Source organism: Ovis aries, chromosome 2 (genome assembly GCF_016772045.2).
Source record: "Ovis aries strain OAR_USU_Benz2616 breed Rambouillet chromosome 2, ARS-UI_Ramb_v3.0, whole genome shotgun sequence".
NCBI lineage: Eukaryota > Metazoa > Chordata > Mammalia > Artiodactyla > Bovidae > Ovis > Ovis aries.
In genome coordinates, this window is record NC_056055.1 from 140,220,894 (window position 1) to 140,245,646 (window position 24,753).

Below are 24,753 nucleotides of genomic sequence, written 5' to 3' on the forward strand. Positions count from 1 at the left end.
GCTGGATGCCTGACTCCAAATATTTCTTCCAGGGATCAACTGTAATGCATAACCTCCTATAATTAAAGGTCTTTTGTCTTCAGGAACTACAGGCAGAATTTGCAAAATAAGCCCTCATATTTATTCTCAATATGTTTATAATAGCCATTAGTAACTGAAAGAATTTTTGTCTTTTTCATATGTTTGACTTTCAGAAACCTTAATTTCATATTTAGCTGTTTGGTTCAATCAAATAATTTCTTATATTTATAGCTCAAATTCTTAAGTTTGATAACTTTGAAACTATTAGTGTAAATAGATGCATCCTTTAAGAATTTAGTAATGGTCACCAGGCCAGGTTACAATCCAAGAATAGGAGTCAGTTGTAAAAACAGCAACAAGAGGAAATAGAAAATCTAGAAAACACATCAGACCATAACCTCAGGTTATGTGAGAAAAGTTTACACATAGGCAGAATCATTTACTCAAATAAGTTACAAGGATGAATAAGAGCAAAACTTTGATAATTCTCTAGAAACATGGTCTATTATGGTTTAAAAGGTTGTGTGTAGGGTGATTTGGTTATTTTTTCTTTTCAGTAGAATTTATTTTGTGTTATGGCAGAAAACACAGAACCACGTTTTCTTTTATCTATAATTTGATTTCATGTATCAAAAAATAGTCTTTCTGGCATTTCTAATAAGTGCAGTTCATTTTCTGAATCTCTGGAATTTAGGAAAAAAATTCTAGGACACTGGAAAAGTATTGCTCTCCCATGTTCTTTTCTCTGGCTGGAAAACTTCTATAAAAACTCAGGCCTCAGTCTTCCTGTCTTGGCAACTCCTACCCAGTTCAGAGATATAGGCAGGTTATTAGGAACAAGCTTGTGTGTTGCTCATGGATTTTATCTTCTTTACCTACTGCAGCCACTAGGTCGTGTAAGAGCGATGAGTTCCATTGCACCTCTGGGCCCTGTATTCCTGCACGTTGGTATTGTGATCATGAAAAAGACTGTTCTGACGGCTCTGACGAACCTCCCACTTGTGGTAAGAGAGTGAGCCGGCATTAAGAGCACTGTGATGCACCTGGCACCCCTCTTCCAACTACTTCAAATGCAAACTATGGTTCTGGCTGGGGAATGTTTGCACTCCTTGCTGATACCCCTCAGCAGATATTCATTAAAAGCCTGGTCATGTAGGGCACTGGGTGGGTTGTTGGGCAGGATATGGAAGTTGCTGATTGATGCAGACAAAAAGTTGCACCTACCAACAGTTGGTGATGCACCTACTACCTGCCTGGTTTGTGGAACTCAGTTAACTGTAATTGACTCTGAATTGGAATTTCTGAATTTGGGTGAGTTCTCACCCATAAGACTATGGGAGGATCTAAAGGTTATTGAGAGCATGATATACATGCTGAGGGGGCAGGTGAGGGGCACACGTTTCTTCCTGCTCTGTGTACCAGCTGAGGGGTTAGGGTCCCAAGGCCATCTGAGCCTCCTGAGATGTTCCAAGGACCTAGTTATCTTGGAGGCAGTTGTCTGTTGCTTGTGTTTGAAGGCTGCTGTTTACCTTTGCAAATCCAAATCTGTATCTTTGCATAATTTTTTTAACATCATTGTAAAAATATGAATGTACAGTCTTCTATATTGCTTTTTTTAGGGGGTCTGGCAATATTGTTGTATGTGGCCATGCTTGTCTTTTCTTTTCTTTTTTTTTTTTTTTAAAGATTTTTTTGACATTGACCATTAAAAAAAAGTTTTTATTGAATTTGTTACAGTATTGCTTCTGTTTTATGTTTTCTTTTTTCTTGGCCATGAGGAATGTGGGATCTTAGGTCCCTGCCCAGGTATTGAACCCACACCCTCTGAATTGGAAGGTGAAGTCTTGATCACTGGGCCGCCAGGGAAGTCTGTCATGCTTGTCTTTATAAAGTTTCATTAAAATACAGCTGCGTTATAGTATCAAGTAGTTGTGAGAAAGAACATATGGCCTGAAGCTTAAATATGTATATACTGTCTGGTTAAGAGAGACTTCTCTAACCCATGTTGTCATCTTCATCCTCTTGTTTAAATGGCTGTGTGATATTCCATTGAGTGGCTATATGATCATTGAGTTAACTGCCTCTATTTTAAGTATTTAGATTGCTTTATTTTTTCTGGTATTATAAATATCACTATAGTAAGTACCATCACTTTTTTTGGAGGGGTATTTTCTTAAGACCATTAGCCTAGTTTTGCAGCTGAATTCAGGCTATTTTCTATTCCTGTTTTCCCTTGGGCTCAAATTCTGTGGCTAATAGAGAGTGGTATTAGAAGCTCCTTGACAATTTCTTTTTCCCCAACACTAAAAGTTTTGTAGAAAACAAAGGGCACACAGAGTTTTAAGGAGCTGTAAAAGAAATAGTAACTGTTGGGTGAGTAGAAAGGTCTTAGAGATTATTTTAGATATACGAACTATTGGTTCAGATATATGAAGAATAAATAGTTTCCAAACTTCTCCATGGGAACCAAAGTCATTATCAATTAGTACCAACTATCTGACATATTTAAATAGAAGTAAAAACACAATCTAATATTAATGGATTTTCATAATATACAGAGGTATTTTTTTCTTCTAGTTTTATTGAGATTGACATATAGAACTGTGTAAATTTAAAGTGTAGAACAGAATGATTTACATACATCATGAAACAATTATCACAGTAAGTTTAGTGAACATCCAATATACAGATATTATTTTAAAGAAATAATAAGATGTATATAAAAGAATGAAATCCCCATTCTTTCACCCTCTTACAATCCCCTCACCTCCAGACATAACTGCTATTAAGTGTGAATTCTTTATCTATATATCCTTATATATAGGGAATTTACTATATATATATATCTTTCTGCTGTCCCCCTCCCACTTTTTTTTTATCCTAACAATATCTTATCAGTTAGAAAATACTCCTCTCCCTCTTGAACCTCCCTGCCATCTCCCTCCCCACCCCATCCCTCTAGGTTATTACAGAGCCTCTGTTTGAGTTTCCTGAGTTATACAGCAAATTCCCATTGGCTGTCTCTTTTATATGTGGTAATAGAAAACAACAAAATTCTGTAAAGCATTGTCCTTCAATTAAAAAATAAATTAATAAAAACAGAAAATACTCCTCCATCTTATCTTTGTACTGCTGAATAGTGCTGTAAAGTGTAGATGTTTCATGTGTTTTTATCCCTTTCCCAACTGCTGAGCATTTAGCTCGTTTCTATTTTTTCCTTGTAAGATGTAATGCTGGAATGAACATCCTGTGTATGTGGGAAGGCTCGATCTCTGGGAGTAGGTTTCCTGTGTTAAAGCCTTTCAAAGGCTGTATCGATATATACTCCATTCTTACCAGCTCATGGAAGTTCACATTTTCTCCTTACTGTTGTCATTGTGCTGTATTTTAATAGTTAAAATTAAATATTCTTTTGCCTCAGGCTAATTTTGAGGGCTCTCTGGGATTCTGGGCATATGACAACTTGATTCGTTAACATGTGGGATATGATTAAAGAATTCTAATTGGTGTTCTAGGAAGCCTTTGTTATAGTGTGTTTCTCTCAGGATTCCTGACTGCACATGATTCTTCTCACCAAGAGTGCTTTTTTTTTTTCCCCAGAGTTTTCTCAGTCAACATGCGCCAGTGATTATTTCAAGTGTGACAATAACAGGTGCATCCCAATGATGTGGGTCTGTGATGGTGATAATGACTGTGGAGACATGAGTGATGAGGATGAAAGACACAGCTGCAGTAAGTGCAAACAATTAATTCCTCTATAGAGTCACATTTCAGGGAAACAGTAGCTTTATTTTTCTGTCTTTGGAGAATATGGTTGTCACACAGGTTCTTCTTTATTGAAAGTACACAGATCGAATGTTATCTTTATTTTTCTGCTCAGGAATGTTTTATATTCTCTACATAAATGCTTTTAAATGATGAAAAATGATTTTAATGTTTCTTTTTGTGTTGCATTTAGGTAATGGAAATAGTGTCCTACATTTCTAGAACAGATAAAGAGAGCTCAGTTGGCCACTGAGTTAGCAGCTTTAATACTGTTGCAATTAATTGTGCCTCTAGTTTTATCCATTACCCTAGAGTTGTTAAGGGGGGCAGGACAGGGGTCATTCTTTAAGTGAATTATGGAACAGACTATGAAACAACATTTCCCATTACCAGCAGAGCATAGAACTCTAAATTCAGGTGTCTTAGAGTATCTTTCCTTGGTAGGATAATAAAAACAATGACTCAATGATCTTTGCATTTGATTGTTACCTCATATGTCCATGACTTTGGTGATGGCCCCTGTTTCTCCATATCCTCTATGAAATGGGTTGGCAGCTGCCCAAATCTAGACTGTAGTGTGTACTTTTCTCCCATATCTCTTCAAGACCCCCTTCCTTTTGTCTCCTCTTCACCCTCAGATAAAATATCTCTATTCTATTCTGCAGAGTTTCATGATTACATGTTAGCATTTTAGCTCTTTCCTAAAGTGTCATGGTTTCTGTCAACTCTTTTTTTAAAAAATTTAAATTTATTTATTTTAATTGAAGGCTAATTACTTTACAATATTGTATTGGTTTTGCCATACATCAACACCACCACGGGTGTACACGTGCTCCCCATCCTGAACCCCCTCCCACCTCCTTCCCTGTACCATCCCTCTGGGTCATCCCAGTGCACCAGCCCCAAGCATCCTGTATCCTGCATCCAACCTGGACTGGCGATTCATTTCATATATGATATTATACATGTTTCAATGCCATTCTCCCAAATCATCCCCCCTCTCCCTCTCCCACGGAGTCCAAAAGACTGTTCTATACATCTGTGTCTCTTTTGCTGTCTCACATACAGGGTTATCATTACCATCTTTCTAAATTCCATATATATGCGTTGGTATACTGTATTGGCGGAGAAGGCGATGGCACCCCACTCCAGTACTCTTGCCTGGAAAATCCCATGGACGGAGGAGCCTGGTGGGCTGCAGTCCATGGGGTCGCTAAGAGTTGGGCCCGACTGAGCGACTTCGCTTTCACTTTACTTTCATGCATTGGAGAAGGAAATGGCAACCCACTCCAGTGTTCTTGCCTGGAGAATCCCAGGGACGGGGGAGCCTGGTGGGCTGCCATCTGTGGGGTCGCATAGAGTCGGACATGACTGAAGTGACTTAGCAGCAGCAGCAGCAGCATACTGTATTGGTGTTTTTCTTTCTGGCTTACTTCACTCTGTATAATCGGCTCCAGTTTCATCCACCTCATTTGAACTGATTTAAATGCATTCTTTTTAATGGCTGAGTGATACTCCATTGTTTATATGTACCACAGCTTTCTTATCCATTCATCTGCTGATGGACATCTAGGTTGCTTCCATGTCCTGGCTATTATAAACAGTGCTGCGATGAACATTGGGATACACGTGTCTATTTCAGTTCTGGTTTCCTCAGTGTGTATGCCCAGCAGTGGGATTGCTGGGTCATAAGGCAGTTCTATTTCCAGTTTTTTAAGGAATCTCCATTCTGTTCTCCATAGTGGCTGTACTAGTTTGCATTCCCACCAGCAGTGTAAGAGGGTTCCCTTTTCTCCACACCCTCTCCAGCATTTATTGCTTGTAGACTTTTGGATCACAGCCATTCTGACTGGCGTGAAATGGTACTTCATTGTGGTTTTGATTTGCATTTCTCTGATAATGAGTGATATTGAGCATCTTTTCATGTGTGTGTTAGCCATCTATATGTCTCCTTTGGAGAAATGTCAATTTAGTTCTTTGGCCCATTTTTTGATTGGGTCATTTATTTTTCTGGAATTGAGCTGCATAAGTTGCTTGTATATTTTTGAGGTTAGTTGTTTGTCAGTTGCTTCATTTGCTATTATTTTCTCCCCTTCTGAAGGATGTCTTTTCACCTTGCTTATAGTTTCCTATGTTGTGCAGAAGCTTTTAATTTTAATTAGGTTCCATTTGTTTATTTCTGCTTGTATTTCCAATATTCTGGGAGGTGGGCCATAGAGGATCCTGCTGTGATTTATATGGGAGAGTGTTTTGCCTTTGTTCTCCTCTAGCAGTTTTATAGTTTATGGTCTTATGTTTAGATCTTTAATCCATTTTGAGTTTATTTTTGTGTATGGTGTTAGGAAGTGTTCTAGTTTCATTCTTTTACAAGTGGTTGACCAGTTTTTCCAGCACTACTTGTTAAAGAGATTGTCTTTAATCTATATTATATTCTTGCCTCCTTTGTCAAAGATAAGGTGTCCATAGGTGTGTGGATTTATCTCTGGGCTTTCCATTTTGTTCCACTGATCTATATTTCTGTCTTTGTGCCAGTACCATACTGTCTTGATGACTGTGGCTTTGTAGTACAGCCTGAAGTCAGGCAGGTTGATTCCTCCAGTTCCACTCTTCTTTCTCAAGATTGCTTTGGCTATTCAAGGTTTTTTGTATTTCCATACAAATTGTGAAATTATTTGTTCTAGCTCTGTGAAAAATACTATTGGTAGCTTGATAGGGATTGCATTGAATCTATGGATTGCTTTGGGTAGTATACTCATGTTCACTATATTGATTCTTCCGATCCATGAACATAGTATATTTCTCCATCTATTAGTGTCCTTTTTGATTTCTTTCACCAGTGTTTTATAGTTTTCTATATATAGGTCTTTTGTTTCTTTAGGGAGATATATTCCTAAGTATTTTATTCTTTTTGTTGCAATGGTGAATGGAATTGTTTCCTTAATTTCTCTTTCTATTTTCTCATTAGTGTATAGGAATGCAAGGGATTTCTGTGTGTTGATTTTATATCCTGCAACTTTACTATGTTCATTAATTAGCTCTAGTAGTTTTCTGGTGAAGTCTTTAGGGTTTTCTATGTAGAGGATCATGTCATCTGCAAACAGTGAGAGTTTTACTTCTTCTTTTCCAATTTGGATTCCTTTTATTTCTTTTTCTGCTCTGATTGCTGTGGTCAAAACTTCCAAAACTATGTTGAATAGTAGTGGTGAGAGTGGGCACCGTTGTCTTGTTCCTGACTTTAGGAGAAATGCTTTCAGTTTTTCACCATTGAGGATAATGTTTGCTATGGGTTTGTCATATATAGCTTTTATTATGTTGAGGTATGTTCCTTTTATTCCTGCTTTCTGGAGAGTTTTTATCATAAATGGATGTTGAATTTTGTCCAAGGCTTTCTCTGCGTATATTGAGATAATCATATGACTTTTATTTTTCAATTTGTTAATGTGGTGTATTACATTGATTGATTTGCAGATATTGAAGAATCCTTGCATCCCTGGGATAAAGCCCACTTGGTCAAGGTGTATGATCTTTTTAGTGTGTTGTTGGATTCTGATTGCTAGAATTTTGTTAAGGATTTTTGCATCTATGTTCATCAGTGATATTGGCCTATAGTTTTCTTTTCTGTGGCATCTTTGTCAGGTTTTGGTATTAGGGTGATGGTGGCCTCGTAGAATGAGTTTGGGAGTTTACCCTCCTCTGCAATTTTCTGGAAGAGTCTGAGTAGGATAGGTGTTAGTTCTTCTCTAAATTTTTGGTAGAATTCAGCTATGTAGCTGTCTGGACCTGGGCTTTTGTTTGCTGGAAGATTTCTAATTACAGTTTCAATTTCCATGCTTGTGATGGGTCTGTTAAGATTTTCTAATTCTTCCTGGTTCAGTTTTGGAAAGTTGTACTTTTCTAAGAATTTGTCCATTTCTTCCACGATGTCCATTTTATTGGCATATAATTGCTGATAGTAGTCTCTTATGACCTTTTGTATTTCTGTGTTGTCTGTTGTGATTTCTCCATTTTCATTTCTAATTTTGTTGGTTTGATTTTTCTCCCTTTGTTTCGTGATGAGTCTGGCTAATGGTTTGTCAATTTTATTTATACTTTCAAAGAACCATCTTTTGGCTTTGTTGATTTTTTCTATGGTCTCTTTTGTTTCTTTTGCATTTATTTCTGCCCTAATTTTTAAGATTTATTCCGGCCCTAATTTTTAAGATTTATTTCCTTCTACTAACCCTGGGGTTCTTCATTTCTTCCTTCTCTAGTTGCTTTAGGTGTACAGTTAGGTTATTTGTTTGACTTTTTTCTTATTTCTTGAGGTATGCCTGTATTGCTATGAACTTTCCCCTTAGCACTGCTTTTACAGTATCCCACAGGTTTTGGGTTGTTGTGTTTTCATTGTCATTCATTTCTATGCATATTTTGATTTCTTTTTTGATTTCTTCTGTGATTTTTGGTTATTCAACAGCGTGTTGTTCAGCCTTCATATGTTGAAATTTTTAATAGTTTTTCTCCAGTAATTGAGATCTAATCTTACTGCATTGTGGTCAGAAAAGATGCTTGAAATGATTTCAATTTTTTTGAATTTACCAAGGCTAGATTTATGGCCCAGGATGTGATCTATCCTGGAGAAGGTTCCGTGTGCGCTTGAGAAAAAGGTGAAATTCATTGTTTTGGGGTGAAATGTCCTATAGATATCAATTAGGTCTAACTGGTCTATTGTAGCATTTAAAGTTTCTGTTCTTTGTTAATTTTCTGTTTAATTGATCTGTCCATAGGTGTGAGTGGGGTATTAAAGTCTCCCACTATTATTGTGTTATTGTTAATTTTCCCTTTCATACTTGTTAGCATTTGTCTTACATATTGCGGTGCTCCTATGTTGGGTGCATATATATTTATAATTGTTATATCTTCTTCTTGGATTGTTCCTTTGATCATTATGTAGTGTCCTTCTTTGTCTCTTCACAGCCTTTGTTTTAAAGTCTATTTTATCTGATATGAGTATTGCTACTCCTGCTTTCTTTTGGTCTCTATTTGCACGGAATATCTTTTTCCAGCCCTTCACTTTCAGTCTGTATGTGTCCCGTGTTTTGAGGTGGGTCTCTTGTAGACAACATATATAGGGGTCTTGTGTTTGTATCCATTCAGCCAGTCTTTGTCTTTTGGTTGGGGCATTCAACCTTTTTACATTTAAGGTAATTATTGATAAGTATGATCCCATTGCCATTTACTTTATTGTTTTGGGTTCAAGTTTATACACCTTTTTTGTGTTTCCTGTCTGGAGAAGATCCTTTAGCATTTTTTTGAGAGCTGGTTTGGTGGTGCTGAATTCTCTCAGCTTTTGCTTGTCTGTAAAGCTTTTGATTTCTCCTTCATATTTGAATGAGATCCTTGCTGGGTACAGTAATCTGGGCTATAGGTTATTTTCTTTTATCACTTTAAGTATGTCTTGCCATTCTCTCTGGGCCTGAAGAGTTTCTATTGAAAGATCAGCTGTTATCCTTATGGGAATTGCCTTATGTGTTATTTGTTGTTTTTCCCTTGCTCCTTTTAATATTTGTTCTTTGTGTTTGATCTTTGTTAATTTGATTAATATGTGTCTTGGGGTGTTTCACCTTGGGTTTATTCTATTTGGGACTCTCTGGGTTTCTTGGACTTGGGTGGTTATTTCCTTCCCCATTTTAGGGAAGTTTTCAACTATTATCTCCTCAAGTATTTTCTCATGGTCTTTCTTTTTGTCTTCTTCTGGGACTCCTATGATTCAAATGTTGGGGCGTTTAATATGGAGGTCTCTGAGATTGTCCTCATTTCCTTTAATTCGTTTTTCTTTTTTCATCTCTGATTCATTAATTTCTACCATTCTGTCTTCTACTTCACTAATCCTATCTTCTGCCTCTGTTATTTTACTATTTGTTGCCTCCAGAGTGTTTTTTATCTCATTTATTGCATTATTCATTATATACTGACTCTTTTTTATTTCTTCTAGGTCCTTGTTAAACCTTTCTTGCATCTTCTCAATCCTTGTTTCCAGGCTATTTATCTGTGATTCCATTTTGATTTCAAGGTTTTGGATCATTTTCACTATCATTATTCGGATTTCTTTATCAGGTAGATTCCCTATCTCTTCCTCTTTTGTTTGGTTTGGTGGACATTTATCCTGTTCCTTTACTTGCTGGGTATTCCTCTGTCTCTTCATCTTGTTTATATTGTTGAGTTTGGGGTGGTCTTTCTGTATTCTGGCAGTTTGTGGAGTTTTCTTTATTGTGGAGTCTCCTCGCTGTGGGTGAAGTTGTACGGGAGGCTTGTCAAGGTTTCTTGGTTAGGGAAGCTTGTGTTCTGGTGGGTGGAGCTGGATTTCTTCTCTCTGGAGTGCAATGAAGTGTCCAGTAATGAGTTATGAGCTGTCAATGGGTTTGGAGTAACTTTGGGCAGCCTGTATATTGAAGCTCAGGGCTGTGTTCCTGTGTTGCTGGAGAATTTGTGTGGTATGTCTTACTCTGGAACTTGTTGGCCCTTAGTTGGTGCTTGGTTTCAGTGTAGGTATGGAGGCGTTTGATGAGCTCCTGTCAATTAATGTTCCCTGGAGTCAGGAGTTCTCTGGTGTTCTCAGGATTTGGACTTAAGCCTCCTGCTTCTAGTTTTCAGTCTTATTTTTACAGTAGTCTCAAGACTTCTCCTTCTATACGGCACCCTTCAAGCGTCTTGAATTTGGTGACAAGATGGCTTCTGCAGTTAGAAAACAGCATCCATTATCCTAGGGGGAGGAGAGCTGCCAGCGTGAGTTGCAAAAGTTGTGCTTCACCTTCGCCCAGAGTTCAAAGCGCCAGCACTCCGGCCTAATTGCAGGCTGGCTGCCCTCTCTTGCCCTGCTCCCGCCTTCCCCACCCTCTTGGCCCTACACCATGTCAGGAATCCGGGCAGGCACCGAGCTAGGAGCTGACCTCTGTCGACTCTTATTAACAAGTACTCTTCCTATATATCTAGGAAAGAAGCACTAGCTTTTTAGAAAATTCTGTGATTTTTTGCTGCCTAGTTAACCATTGTGAGTTTCACTTTTCTCGTAAAACTGGCGTAAAAATGCCTATCTCACATTGTGTTTGTGTGATTATATTTTATAAAATAAAAATAATTACCAAATGTATGGGATTTTTAGTATCCAATTAATAAAATGCAAGTAGTTTTCTGTATCCCTAAGGGAAAAATATGACCTTACATTAATTTTATGGAAATTAAATTATGAGGTGTTTATCTTTACTTTTTACTTCTGAAAAAAATTCAAGATTGAAAGCATTTAAAATGAAAATTTGGGAGAGTAATTTGTCTTCCTATTTTCCCTTCATTTCCTTTCATCCCTTAGACTATTATGTAATGTAAAGCAAGATAAATATTGATTCAAAATGAACTTGACTGCTGGAAGGAGCTCTCATATGATTCCTGATTCTCTTTGTGTTTTAGCTTCTGAAAATCGCAACTGCTCAAGTTCTGAGTTTGCCTGTGCAGTTGGTGTGCGTCCACACAGAGGGTGTATCCCTGAATCATGGATTTGTGATGGTGAAGCGGATTGCCTTGATGCCTCTGATGAGCACCAGAATTGCACCAGGAGATCCTGCTTTGGAACAGAGTTCGTCTGTAACAATGGCTTGTGTATCCCCAACCACTTCAGGTGAATTGGGGATTAAAAAACTTATTAACAAACCTTAAATGTCCATGAGGCAGGGCTGGGGCCCATGATACTTTTCATGGCCTCTGAAAATGTTTGGACTTCTTTTAAAATCAAAAGAAAAAAAATAAAGAGAACTTCAAAGAAAATATTTACATACTAAATAATAATATATATGGCTTTATACCAACGTAGTCCTTAAATATAATTTTAAATATTTTTATGGAGGAAGGGGCCCATGAAAACAGAAGTGCCTGGGGTCCATGAAGGTCATAACGTGACCTTGCACAGAAGATCAGAGAGATGAGTGAAGTGGGCTTAGTAGAAGAAAATTCTTTCTTGAGGCAGCTGACGCTCAGGGTTTGCCACCTGGAATAGAGGCATGGGCGTAAGAAATACTTCATTCAATTCTTTCTGCTATAAGAAAAGTACCAGTGAGCAGGATGATAAATGGGGCTGCATGCTGTGGCTCAGGGTCAGCCTGACAACAGAGAGAGGCAGGTGAGGTACACTGTGGGTGTGTGCTCCAGCTAAGAGACACAGACACCAGTCAGCATCATGTGTTTGGAGAGAAACTGGGGATCTGGATTTTCACCTGAAATATTCTGATTTTAAGTGGTACTGGGTCTCATGACACAGGTGTGACCGGAACAATGACTGTGGTGACTACAGTGATGAGAGGGGCTGTGTGTACCCTACCTGCGGCGAGACCCTTTTTACGTGTCAGAACGGACTCTGCATTAATAAGGCCTATGTCTGTGATGGGGACAATGACTGTAGAGATAACTCTGATGAGCTGGAGCACCTCTGTCACACCCCAGAGACCACATGTCCCCCTCATCAGTTCAGGTGTGACAATGGGAACTGCATTGAGATGGTGAAAGTCTGTAACCACTTCCCTGACTGCTTAGACAGCAGTGATGAGAAAGGATGTGGTGAGTATAATGGAAAATTAGGGAAAAGGAAATGGGGGGACTGAACGTGGATTCTCAACCCTTTCTGACTTAGTAGGACCTTTCAGTTGGTTCTCTAAGTAGCACACTGCCAGAAAATTACTGCTGTTTGTCTATGAAGAAGCAAGGATTTCTTGGTCTATAAGGTCGGTCACACACATTTTTCGACTAATCATCAGTTAGTCATTCATTGTAGAGAATAGGAGATAAACAAATTAAGGCCATCTATCTAAGAGCAGACAGTGGTGATCATGCAATGACTTGTTGCTTTAACTGCCCCTCCTACATTCCTTAATCTGTTCTTAATTTTCATCCTGAGGTGACTAAAGGGGAAGGTTTAACTGGAAGTCCCCCTCCCACCGTGCCCCTAACCCCACCCTGGTTGTACTAGTTGTTAAAACTATTGGTGAAGGATCCAGGAAGGAAGTTGAGTAAGAGTGACTTTTGAATAATGTAGGGCCTTTAGAAATCCCTTTTTATGTCCCTGTTTATTTGTCTTTTTTAGCATGATTCATTAAGAACTTCAGTTCAGTTCAGTTCAGTTGCTCAGTCGTGTCCGACTCTTTGCGACCCCATGAATCGCAGCACACCAGGCCTCCCTGGCCATCACCAACTCCCAGAGTTCACTCAGACTCACGTCCATCGAGTCCGTGATGCCATCCAGCCATCTCATCCTCTGTCGTCCCCTTCTCCTCCTGCCCCCAATCTCTCCCAGCATCAGAGTGTTTTCCAATGAGTCAACTCTTCGCCTGAGGTGGCCACAGTACTGGAGTTTCAGCTTTAGCATCATCCTTCCAAAGAAATCCCAGGGCTGATCTCCTTCAGAATGGACTGGTTGGATCTCCTTGCAGTCCAAGGGACTCTCAAGAGTCTTCTCTTAACACCACAGTTCGAACGCATCAATTCTTCAGCACTCAGCCTTCTTCACAGTCCAACTCTCACATCCAACATGACCACAGGAAAAACCAACCATAGCCTTGACTAGACGGACCTTTGTTGGCAAAGTAATGTCTCTGCTTTTGAATATGCTATCTAGGTTGGTCATAACTTTTCTTCCAAGGAGTAAGCATCTTTTAATTTCATGGGTGCAGTCACCATCTACAGTGATTTTGGAGCCCAAAAATAGTCTGACACTGTTTCCCCATCTATTTGCCATGAAGTGATGGGACCAGATGCCATGATCTTCGTTTTCTGAATGTTGAGCTTTAGGCCAACTTTTTCACTCTCCACTTTCACTTTCACCAAGAGGCTTTTTAGTTCCTCTTCACTTTCTGCCATAAGGGTGGTGTCATCTGCATATGTGAGGTTATTGATATTTCTCCGAGCAATCTTGATTCCAGCTTGTGCTTCTTCCAGTCCACCGTTTCTCATGATGTACTCTGCATAGAAGTTAAATAAGCAGAGTGACAATATACAGCCTTGACCTACTCCTTTTCCTGTTTGGAACCAGTCTGTTGTTCCATGTCCAGTTCTAACTGTTGCTTAAGAACTTGGCTCGGTCCAAACCCAACCAAAAAAAAGAACTGCATCTGTCCAGCGGGAAGGCTGACTTTTTTGACCATTATGGTGGGTCCATTACTGACAACTTAGGTTCTCTGATAACTGTCTTTTACCTTACAGGCATTAATGAGTGCAATGACCCTACGCTCAGTGGTTGTAACCAAAACTGCACAGACACCTTAACCAGTTTCTATTGTTCTTGTAACCCTGGTTACAAGCTGTTGTCTGACAAGAGGACTTGTGTTGATATTGATGAATGCAAGGAGACGCCCTTCATCTGTAGCCAAAAGTGTGAGAACTTACCTGGCACTTACATCTGCAAATGTGCCCCAGGCTACATCCGTGAGCCAGATGGAAAGACCTGTCGGCAGAACAGCAACATCGAGCCTGATCTCATTTTTAGCAACCGTTACTATTTGAGAAATCTAACTATCTATGACAATTTATACTCCCTCATCTTGCAAGGATTGGGTAATGTTGTGGCATTGGATTTTGACCGAGTAGAAAAGAGATTGTACTGGCTTGATATAGAGAATAAAGTCATTGAGAGAATGTTTGTGAATAAGACAAACAGGGAGACAGTCCTAAAGCACAATCTACCAGGTGCGGAAAGTCTGGCTGTCGACTGGGTTACCAGGTAAGAAAAAAGCTATTTAAAAGTTAACAAGTTTTTGTTTCTGAAAAAGTGTTCTAGCCAGGCTTTCATCTTAATAGGGAATTGATCTTTCCCACTTGGGTTGCCAGGTAGAAACACTTTAATGCTTCGGCATGGTTTGTTTTTGTTGTTGCTGTTTTCTGGTGTGTACCTAATAATCAAATGGGATACCACAAAATCTAAAATCTAGTGACTTTTAAGAATTTATGGTATGAATTTTATGGGGGGGCACATCACAAAGGAAGAAAGAGCTCTGTTATTACTGGAGGTATGTGAAGGGATGATTCATGCTTTGGTTGGTTCAGTCATTTAAAGCTGTTGCCTAAGTGCGATGCTATTCTAGGGACTGGGGTTTGGAGGTAAACAAGACAGACACAGCCCCTGCTTTCCTGGAATTCACAGGCTACTTAACAATGCTAGTCATTCCCAACTTAGGCTGGTTATAAATTAAAGAATGGCTAACTTGAAACTCTGAGCATCTTTATGGTAGACAGTGGTATTTTAATTCAACTCTACCAGTTCAATCACACTTCTCACATCTCTATTGAATCAGACACTTGGCTTTGTGGTTGACAGGAAGCTGCATGCACTTAGGCTGCAAATATTATTGCTTTGGTCACCCCAGACACACAGAGGATGCTTCCACATCTTTTCTGTTTTATTGTCTTAAGAGTAAAGATGGGGGATGGAGAATTGACTTCCTAGTTCTAGTTGAATAATAGCCTGCCTGCTCCAAAACTGCCTGCAGAATAATCAATAAAATATTGATGTGAATACAAATATTTTATATATAATGACTCTGTGGGGTGTCAAAAAGCATAGCAACTAATGATTTGCAGGAAGAGAACTAACTGTGGTACCTCTTCTTATCTTGTCCTTTGCTTCAATGCAGGGAAAGATAGATAATATTTTAACCTTGATATTGTCATTCAGCCCTCTCTCCCCAAAACTGGTAGGATGGTATTTTCCCCTGGACTTTAGCTGCTTTCCTCTTGTTCTAGGCATGTGCTTGACCAGGGGAAAGAATTAGATACATGTGTGGTGGTCAGGAAGACAGAGCGAAAAAGTCTAGGGTGATTGTAGGATAAACTATCTTATGACTGAAGCATTTCCTCAGATGTTCAAGAAAGATTCCAACCAGATTAAACATTCCTTAAAACTCAAGGCAGAATAGAACCTAGTCACATTTATGCTTTTGGAAATTTGAACTAATCTTCCCAGTATCAATAAAGATGTCCACAATAAACTCAAAGATGTTTGGCTCCCAAAGCCCTTAAACTTGATATACTAGTTTTTCAAAGCACAGTGCAAAATTTCACAGTGGAAAATTGGACTGGCTGTGAGTCCACTTAATTTTGCCCTATATGGGGATGGAGCGTCTTCTCCATATTCTGTTCACATGTCAGTGTTTTGATTGTTCAATAAAGAGGAATTAGTGAGTTGGCAGTGAGCTCCACAGAGTAGAGTGCCCTATGATATAGCCAGTCTAGAATTAATTCCTGCTCTAGCTCTTACTAACCTCTGGGTCTCAGCAGCCTTATCAAGAAAACAAGAGTAACAGTAGAACTTACTCTGGCAGTTGTTGTGATCTTAGCCCAGGGCCTGGCACTGAATATGAGCGTGTTCAGTCCCTAAGTTGTATCCTACTCTTTGCAACCCTATGGACTATAGCCCACCAGTCTCCTCAGTCTTGGGATTTTGCTGGTAAGAATACTGGATTGAGTTTTCATTTCCTCCTCCAGTGGATCTTCCAGACCCAGGGATCAAACCCAAGTCTCCTGTGTCTCCTGCATTGGCAGGAAGATTCTTTACCACTGAGCCCCCCGGGAAACCTGGCATTGAATAGATAGTTACTATTATTGTTGCTATTATTATCCTCTATAGTGATAGAATCCAAAATTGTAGCCATCTCAGTCATCAGTACTCACCCAAGTGAGCAAGGCTTGTACATTTTTGCATACTCCTTTCCTCATCCACAAGCCTAAGATGGTACTACTGTCCTGACAGTTACCCCGACACCTAGTATGATTGGATCGTGTTTACCTCTGGCAAGGAGACGTTGAAGCTTTCGGAAGAGAAATCATTTCAGTGGAAATTGACTATCAGACATTCTAGGAGTATTGAACTTTGGAAGGTTATGGATACTTTAAGACTGGTGATTTGATTAAATGAAATTTGGCACAGGTTAAGAAAGTCATTTTGCCAGCCTAGTGGGACAAGGCCAGGGAGGTGTCAAGTTTTTCTTTATCTTAAGGATGCCAGCATTCAGAGTTCCCTTTTGCAGTCTCAAGGCTGCACTTGAGACAAGTTTCCCTGACTCCACATATAAACTGTAATTCACGATACTTATTGATTGCTCTCATTTCTGCTTCGTTGCTCCTGTGAAGCCTGGATCATTACCTGGAAAGATGCCTTTTGCTGTATGAAGCAAGTAAAGCCAAAATCCTTCTGTGGCCCCACAATTCTCTACTGTAAGGTGACATCCCCTTGAAAACTCAATGAAAACTCAATCCAGTATACTTACCAGCAAAATCCCAAGACAGAGGAGACTGGTGGGCTATAGTCCATAGGGTTGCAAAGCACACATTATTGCGTCTTTTTTTGCTTCATTGCAGGAAGGTCAACTGTTTTCCTCTTGTCATTTTTTGCATGGGGGAAAAGTGCTTGGATAGGACATTGTGTGGCTAAATGTACATTGTTTTACAAGTAAAATGGCTCTAACTCCTGCCTCTCCGTTTGCAGAAAGCTCTATTGGGTGGATTCCTACCTGCATTGCCTTTCTGTCTCTGACCTCAGTGGTCGATACCGCCGCAAGTTGGCTGAGCACTGTGTGGATGCCAACAACACCTTCTGCTTTGAGAATCCTAGAGGACTTGTACTTCACCCTCAATATGGGTATTGTCTTCCTGTAATCTCAGGCTCTTCTTTTACGCCCTTCTTCCACCTCTGTTACCAAAAAGGCTGTTCACGTAGTGATCTCAAGGCCAGTATCTTGCTGGAATTTGTCTTCTCCTTTTTCTACCTGGTAAATGGCTTAGGATAATGGCTAGAAGCACGACTTGTTCAAATAATATTCATATGCTATTTTCTTTGCCATGATACATCACTTCACTTATAAAGGTACATATTTTGGCTGCATGCAAGTAAATCATGGTTAAGAAAACAACAACTCACCTTTTTTGGACTTTCCATGTCAAATATACTGAAATCTCTAGTTTATCATGTTCATTCCTAAGAATTTCCTATACATTATCCCCTTTTAGATTCCTTCCTGTTAGTTCTCTTTCCTTTATGAAATGCTCTGTAGGATGTAAATTCTGTTTCTCTAATTGGAGAAAGCTTGTGTCTTTGCCACTGAGTTCCTCTGGCTTCAGGGACTGACATGTTGTATTTGCTCCAACAGGCACGTCTACTGGGCAGACTGGGGTGACCGAGCATACATTGGGAGAGTAGGCATGGACGGAACCCATAAGTCTCTGATTATCTCTACCAAGATCATGTGGCCCAATGGCCTCACCATTGATTACACCAATGATCTACTCTACTGGGCAGATGCCCACCTGGGTTACATTGAGTACGTACATAGAAAAGAATAAAGTAAACCGTATAACTCTTCATTTCAAGCACCAGGGTTTGTGTTGCCAGGGCATTATTCCTAGGCAGCTTCTAATTGGCCTGTTTGTTAAAAGTCACTCTGAGGTTGCTTCTAACTAAAGTGCCTATAGGCAGCTTGCCGAGCTCTGAGACATGGTACAAGAGAAAGAGTGTGAACTTTGAAGCCATCCAGATCACAGTTTTGTCTTGGTGCTTTTACTTCTTACACTCCTAAAAAAGCAGCTAGTAATCTCTCCAATATGGTAGTCAGCCTAGTGCTCAACTCATCTTAATTTCCTTATCCCTTTACTCTGCCCTTCCCTTCCAAATATATGATAAATAGACTTGGAAACATTATACTGTTCAATGAAGAATACTCCTTGTAAAAAAGGTCATGCAAATTTTTGGTCAAGCAATATGTGTTTATTTCGGAGACATTGCTAATTATGGCATAGTTAGACGATGGTGATGTCTTCTGGGTATTTATGAATTCGTACCCAGATACACAGCTTATTGCATGCAAAAAACAAGATCTTTAAAAATTGTGGCATTCTGTTAAATTTATCTTGAAAAAAATTTCACTTGAGGAAAAATACTCATAAAAGTGTCTGAGCTCTCTATGTAGAGATAATGCAAGAAGTGAAAGAGAAGAAATCAAGACTGTTTTCTGGTTTATGAATTTTTAAAAAAGAAACAGATAATGACTATGTTCTGGTCATTTGTCTGCAGTCTTAGCAACAGAGATCCAGAAGATTGACCTCTGGTTTTCCTATGCCTTCTTTAAGTTTTCATTAATTAAGATATTTTGGAAAATTTCTTGACATCCCATGGCTAGTGTTATCAACTTTGTAGTTGCTAGATCATTCCACCTCTTGTGGGAATTTTAGGGTCTGTGCCCAGATTTTAAAATATTAAAGTAACAGTGAAGTGAAAGTCACTCAGTCATGTCTGACTCTTTGTGACCCCATGGACTAAACAGTCCATGGAATTCTCCAGGCCAGAATACTGGAGTGGGTAGCCATTCCCTTCTACAGGGGATCTTCCCAACTCAGGGATCAAACTCAGGTCTCCCACATTGCAGGTGGATTCTTTACCATCTGAGCCACCAGGGAAGCCCCAAAGTAACAATATTCTGATATAATTTCCTAGCCAAATTCCATGATATTCATTGATTTGTGAGCTCCTCCATCCTTAAAGGCATTAGAGGAGAGGCATGATCTTCACTGAGTCACTCTTTCTTCCTTTGATCCTAGGTACTCTGATTTGGACGGCCGCCATCGGCACACGGTGTACGAAACTGGCACACTGTCTCACCCCTTTGCTATTACCATTTTTGAAGACACCATTTATTGGACAGATTGGAATACAAAGACAGTTGAAAAGGGAAACAAATACAATGGGTCAAATAGAGTGGTGCTGTTGAATGTAACACACAGGCCATATGACATCCATGTCTATCATCCTTACAGGCAGCCAATTGGTGAGTAGCTGATTCAGAAGTTTTTGCACAGTTACTCAGAGGCTTTTGCACAGTTACTTTAGGGTCTTGTTCATACTGCTGTTTTTTTTTTTTTTTTTCATTTTTTTAATCATTAATATCATAATTTATACTGGAAATGATGTTACTTGTTAATGTTTTCTATGAAACAAATGTTGAGAGTTGAGGGGATGGAAATTAAAGGTATAGAGTTTATTCCCCTGTTTCTGGAAAAGGCTGCTGATGATTCTTTTTTCATAGTACCTGCTATATTCTTAAAGATCTTGGTTTTGTTTTTTTTTTTAAATAAGAATCAACAGTTATTGTATGTTGCCTTGACATTTCAGTCCTACTTAAGAAAGCACCTTTGAAAAATAAGGACTTTCCTGTATAACCACAATAAATTGTAATACCTAATTATAATCACATGGATGTATTTATAAAAATCATTTCTTTACTAAGATCGATCTACTGAAATGATCAAAAGAAATGCTTAAAGGAAAGTTACAGTAACCATAAAATATAATTTATTAAATGGCTATTTGCATTTGATATCTAGCCAAGTTCTGGAATATTCTTTGGGGATAGAGTACATTTTGTGGGCCTGCTAGGTCATGTTGTCTTAAACTTGGAAGTTAGGAAACATATCATAAACATATGATAAACTTGGAAGTTAGGATATATGAGAACTGGCAGACTTTTTTTTACTGGAAGGTAATATTCTTCATATTATTTAGCAGAAGTTCAAATTCATCTTTACCTCTGAATGGCAGCCCAGAAAATTAGTATAGATGTTGCTCAGTTTATCTGTCAACTTGATTCTGGGCCGAGTTGCCTGTTGCCTTCTGTTGCCTGTATCCTTAGGAGGAGAGAAGATAGCATCTGTTGGAAAGTAAAACTTTAACTTAGGTTCTGGGTGCATGGAGGTAAGCTAAACCTCCCACTTGCTGTCCAAGTACGTTCTTTTTTAATGGGATGTGGGATCTAGTTCCTTAAACAAGAATCAAACCTGTGCCCCCTGCACTGGGAGTGTGGCGTCCTAACCACTGGACCACCAGGGAACTTTGAGAGATCTTTTCTAGCAGTGAGGAAGCCTCACTTCTGGGCATAAATCAGTTTATGGTATCAGCAACAGGGTTGCTAACACAGCTCTACCATATGTCTTCTTTATGAACTTTTTGAAAAAGCATGTATCTAGGGTAATGATGAGTTTTGTGTGGCAGGTAATCAGTTCTTCCATGCTTTAAGTGAATGAACATATGTTTTTTCCCTTCTTTCACTAGTGGCTAATCCCTGTGGTACGAACAATGGTGGCTGTTCTCATCTCTGCCTCATCAAAGAAGGAGGTGTTGGATTTACTTGCGAGTGTCCAGATAACTTCTATACCGTCCAGCGTGGTCACAACACCCAGTGCCTGCCCATGTGCTCTAGCACCCAATTCCTGTGTTCCAACAGTGAAATGTAAGGCTCGCTCCTGCCTCTCTCCACTGCCTCTCCAGCCTTTGGACACACACTGAACTTCAAGGCCCCTGGGGATGAGAGTTTTCTAATGAACAAGATTTTGGCTAATTAACATGGCTCATTTAGGATACACCAAGACTATCTCCAACTGTCCAACTTCAGTCTGAAGTCTCCAACTTCAGATAATTTCTTCCATGAAAGGAGGCATTTTGGGAACCAAATAGTTACACTCAGGCATGCAAATTTTCATATCTGTAACAAGGAAGCAAACCGTGTGTGTTTTATTTCTAATGAATTGCCCAAAGTCTCAGGGTCAAGAATGTACATAAGTGTACACTGAGAAATGGCCCTTAGGAATGATAGAATTTCCCCATCTTTTTCAAACACATGCTGGCCTAGCTCCTCAGTTAACTATGCTAGAGGATCGAGGGTCACATAAATCTATTTTTGATCATTTGTATTTGTTATGAAATATGGTCACAGATTATTTCCCTCACAGTGGGTACAGCCCTGGATGAGTAGGGGTTCAGAGTCAGAGAGTGAGATTAAGAGGAGGTGTTATGCAAACCATAGCATCTAAGATTCAGTGCCAGATTATTTTGATGATTGAGTAAAGAATCCTAGAGTAAGAATCTAGCATACCCCATCACGATGTAGACTCTCAACAAATGGTAGTGCCTCCAGCTTCCCAGCCCATAGCCTAATGTCATCTCTCCCTCTGACTGATAGCTCTAACCAGCCTTCTGGTACCCAGAACGCACACTTCACTGTTGGCTGTGTCAGGAATTTGGTCATGATGCTCAAAGCACTTTTTCAGCATGTGGTGGGTCTTAACACACCTGTTCTATCTAACCTAGTTATGTTTTCTCTGAAGATTATGCCACAGTAACCAGGGTTGAATCGATCCTCTTCTCGGGCCATGATAAAACGCTCGCATATCATTGCTTGAAATTCAGCTTTGCCTTCTTCTCTCTGGACGGTCATTGCCTGCTCCTCTAACTGCCTGTTGCTTTGCTAAGAGAAGTGCTGTTTCCTTTGTGCAGGTGTATTCCTATCTGGTGGAAATGTGACGGGCGGAGAGACTGCTTGGACGGTTCTGATGAACCTGTCACTTGCCCGCAGCGCTTCTGCGCATTAGGAATGTTCCAGTGCACCGATGGCAACTGCACCAGCTCACACTCCCTATGCAATCTGCGTCGGGACTGCCCTGATGGGTCGGATGAAGACCCTGTGCTTTGTGGTGAGTGGAATCCCTCTTTACGTTCTTTGCCCACTTCTGGAGTTGCTCATGTACAATCATGGTTCTGTGGGGGTTTTCTGAATGTCAAATCAAAATCTGGTCCAAAATCCTGGGGGAGGAAAAAGACAACTCAGAGTCCATCCCACATCTGTAAGTTGTCTATATTGGTGGTTCTTTGCTGTGTACTGTGTATAGAGTCTCCTTTAAGGGCTAATATTGAGGGTGAAATCAAGGATTCCCACATTTCAAACAGGGACTCTCAGTTATGATATTTATTTATGTCTCCAGTTTTAAAAAGCACTCTCTCAAACAAAACAAAACAAAACAAAACAAAAAAACCTCCACTAAAACCCAAAAAGCCCTGGGATAACCCATAGAGATGATATGGGGAGAGAGGTGGGAGGGGGGTTCAGGATTGGGAATTCATGTACACCCATGGCGGATTCATGTCAATGTATGGCAAAACCAATACAGCATTGTAAAGTAAAATTTTAAAAAAATAAATAAAATAAAAAAATATAAATAAATAAAACCCAAAAAACAACGCTCCAAACCAAAAGTAGCACATCAACTGTAGCAACAAACACAAAGTTTGAAAACCATTGTCCATTAGAGCAACAGGTACCGGAGAAAGTGAATTTAGTAGGCTGTCAATCCTCATCCTTTAATGTTATATGCAAGAAAAAAGATCTTTAAGAATGTAAGAGACGGTAATAGTCAAAGGACTATCTGCCCGTGTAGCGTTACTGGTTAATAATGAGTGCATTAGGCCATAAGTCCTCTAAAAGGAAAGTATAGTGGAGTTCTACGGGATCCCTTAGTGAAAGTTACGGGCTTTAGTGTAAATTAGAAGTTCCTGAAGCCTTCCAAACTGATAACCAAATGCCACCGCTTGCAGAGCATCACCAGTGTGAGCCCTACGAATGGCAGTGCGCCAACAAACGTTGCATTCCGGAATCCTGGCAGTGTGACATGGAGGACGACTGTGACGATAACTCAGACGAAGACAGCTCCCACTGCGCCAACAGGACCTGCCGGCCCGGCTACTTCAAGTGTGCCAACGGCCACTGCATCCCTCAGACGTGGAAGTGTGACGTAGACAACGACTGCGGAGACTACTCAGACGAGCCCTTGCAGGAATGCTGTGAGTTCTGTGTGCAGGTCTGGCCTGAGAGCAGCTCTGTGTGGCTGGAGAGAGTACATGGCCCCTGCTGTAGCCCTGTGGCATGCACCCTCTTCGCTCTCCCCAAGAATGCAGAGGAGAGCCGCATGCTCAGCCTGCAGCTTGAACCACATCCCTGGGTCTCAAATGGAGGATTCCTGGTCTCTGCCCACGGGATGTCTAACTATAGAATATGATAAAAGAACTTACATTTTTATCTTGCACCTTCTGTTTTGAGCCTCAGAGAAAGCTGGTGAGAGACAGCGAAGGTGAATGAGGGACCTCAACCTCATGTGAAGTGATTTTTTTTTTAACTTCAAACCCAGTAAAAAAATGTACCAGCATACTTTTCCCCCATCCCACCCCATTCCCCACCCCCAGCAGTCTGACCACAACATAAATGAGTGGTAATGATGTGTTGAGAAAACCTAAGGTCTCTGTCTTTCTACTCTGAGGGAATAGATCACACCTAAAGGAGACACAGGCTTCCCAGGTGACTCAGTGGTGAAGAACCCACCTGCCAGTGCAAGAGAGGCGGGTTCGATCCCTGGGCTGGGGAGATCCCCTGGAGTAGGAACTGGCAACCCACTCCAGTATTCTTGCCTGGAAAATTCCATGGACAGAGAAGCCTGGTGGGCTACAGTCCATGGGGCTGCAGAGAGTCAGCCACACGACTGAGCAACTAAGCACAAAAGAGACACAGTTACCAAAAAGCCAGAGTCTGCTTGGTTGATAACATGGTCACTGTGGAAAGGTGTCTTTGGTTTCCTGGCTGGACCACGACTTCAGTTCTTACTTTGCTCCCTCCTGTCTTTTCAGTGGGCCCCTCCTATCGCTGTGATAACTATACAGAATTCAGCTGTAAAACAAACTACCGCTGCATCCCGAAGTGGGCCGTGTGCAATGGTGTCAATGACTGCAGGGACAACAGTGATGAGCAGGACTGTGGTAGGAGGGGTGGCAGTGGAGTGGGGAGGGGGGGAGCAACTTATCCGGAGGGGAGGCTGGATTTCCCATGTCATCCTTCCTTTGTTTGCCTCTAATAACGTTGCATTTTATAGCAATTTTATAGGGATCCCAGCATTTTACAGGGGTACTGGGAGGTTCATTTATATCGTCTTAAATGAAATCTTTCCCAAAATGTGAAGCTGTTAGGAATTTGTGTAATTTCTCGCAAATGGGAAAGTCTTATTTACATTTGACAGGTTTGTCTTGTCTTACAGATTGATTGAAATGGATGGGAGGGAGGAGGCAGAGAAAAGATTTGATATGTATCTCCA

The 24,753-nt window shown here is 40.1% G+C and overlaps 1 protein-coding gene across 2 annotated transcripts in view; it reads left to right on the forward strand.

The window, feature by feature from the left end:
• The window catches only part of LRP2 (LDL receptor related protein 2), a 182,818-nt gene that overhangs the window by 124,590 nt on the left and 33,475 nt on the right, over positions 1 to 24,753 (forward strand). For both annotated transcript variants that reach the window (XR_006058749.1, XM_042243763.1), the window contains exons 46-57: positions 906 to 1,025; positions 3,622 to 3,753; positions 11,227 to 11,434; positions 12,071 to 12,366; positions 14,005 to 14,521; positions 17,282 to 17,434; positions 17,943 to 18,113; positions 19,387 to 19,613; positions 20,894 to 21,071; positions 22,115 to 22,311; positions 23,210 to 23,455; positions 24,293 to 24,421. Coding sequence is in view for 1 of the 2 variants with exons in the window: in XM_042243763.1 (XP_042099697.1) it covers positions 906 to 1,025; positions 3,622 to 3,753; positions 11,227 to 11,434; positions 12,071 to 12,366; positions 14,005 to 14,521; positions 17,282 to 17,434; positions 17,943 to 18,113; positions 19,387 to 19,613; positions 20,894 to 21,071; positions 22,115 to 22,311; positions 23,210 to 23,455; positions 24,293 to 24,421 (2,574 nt within the window). In the remaining variant the exon portion in view is untranslated. The remainder of the gene's footprint in view (positions 1 to 905; positions 1,026 to 3,621; positions 3,754 to 11,226; positions 11,435 to 12,070; positions 12,367 to 14,004; positions 14,522 to 17,281; positions 17,435 to 17,942; positions 18,114 to 19,386; positions 19,614 to 20,893; positions 21,072 to 22,114; positions 22,312 to 23,209; positions 23,456 to 24,292; positions 24,422 to 24,753) is intronic.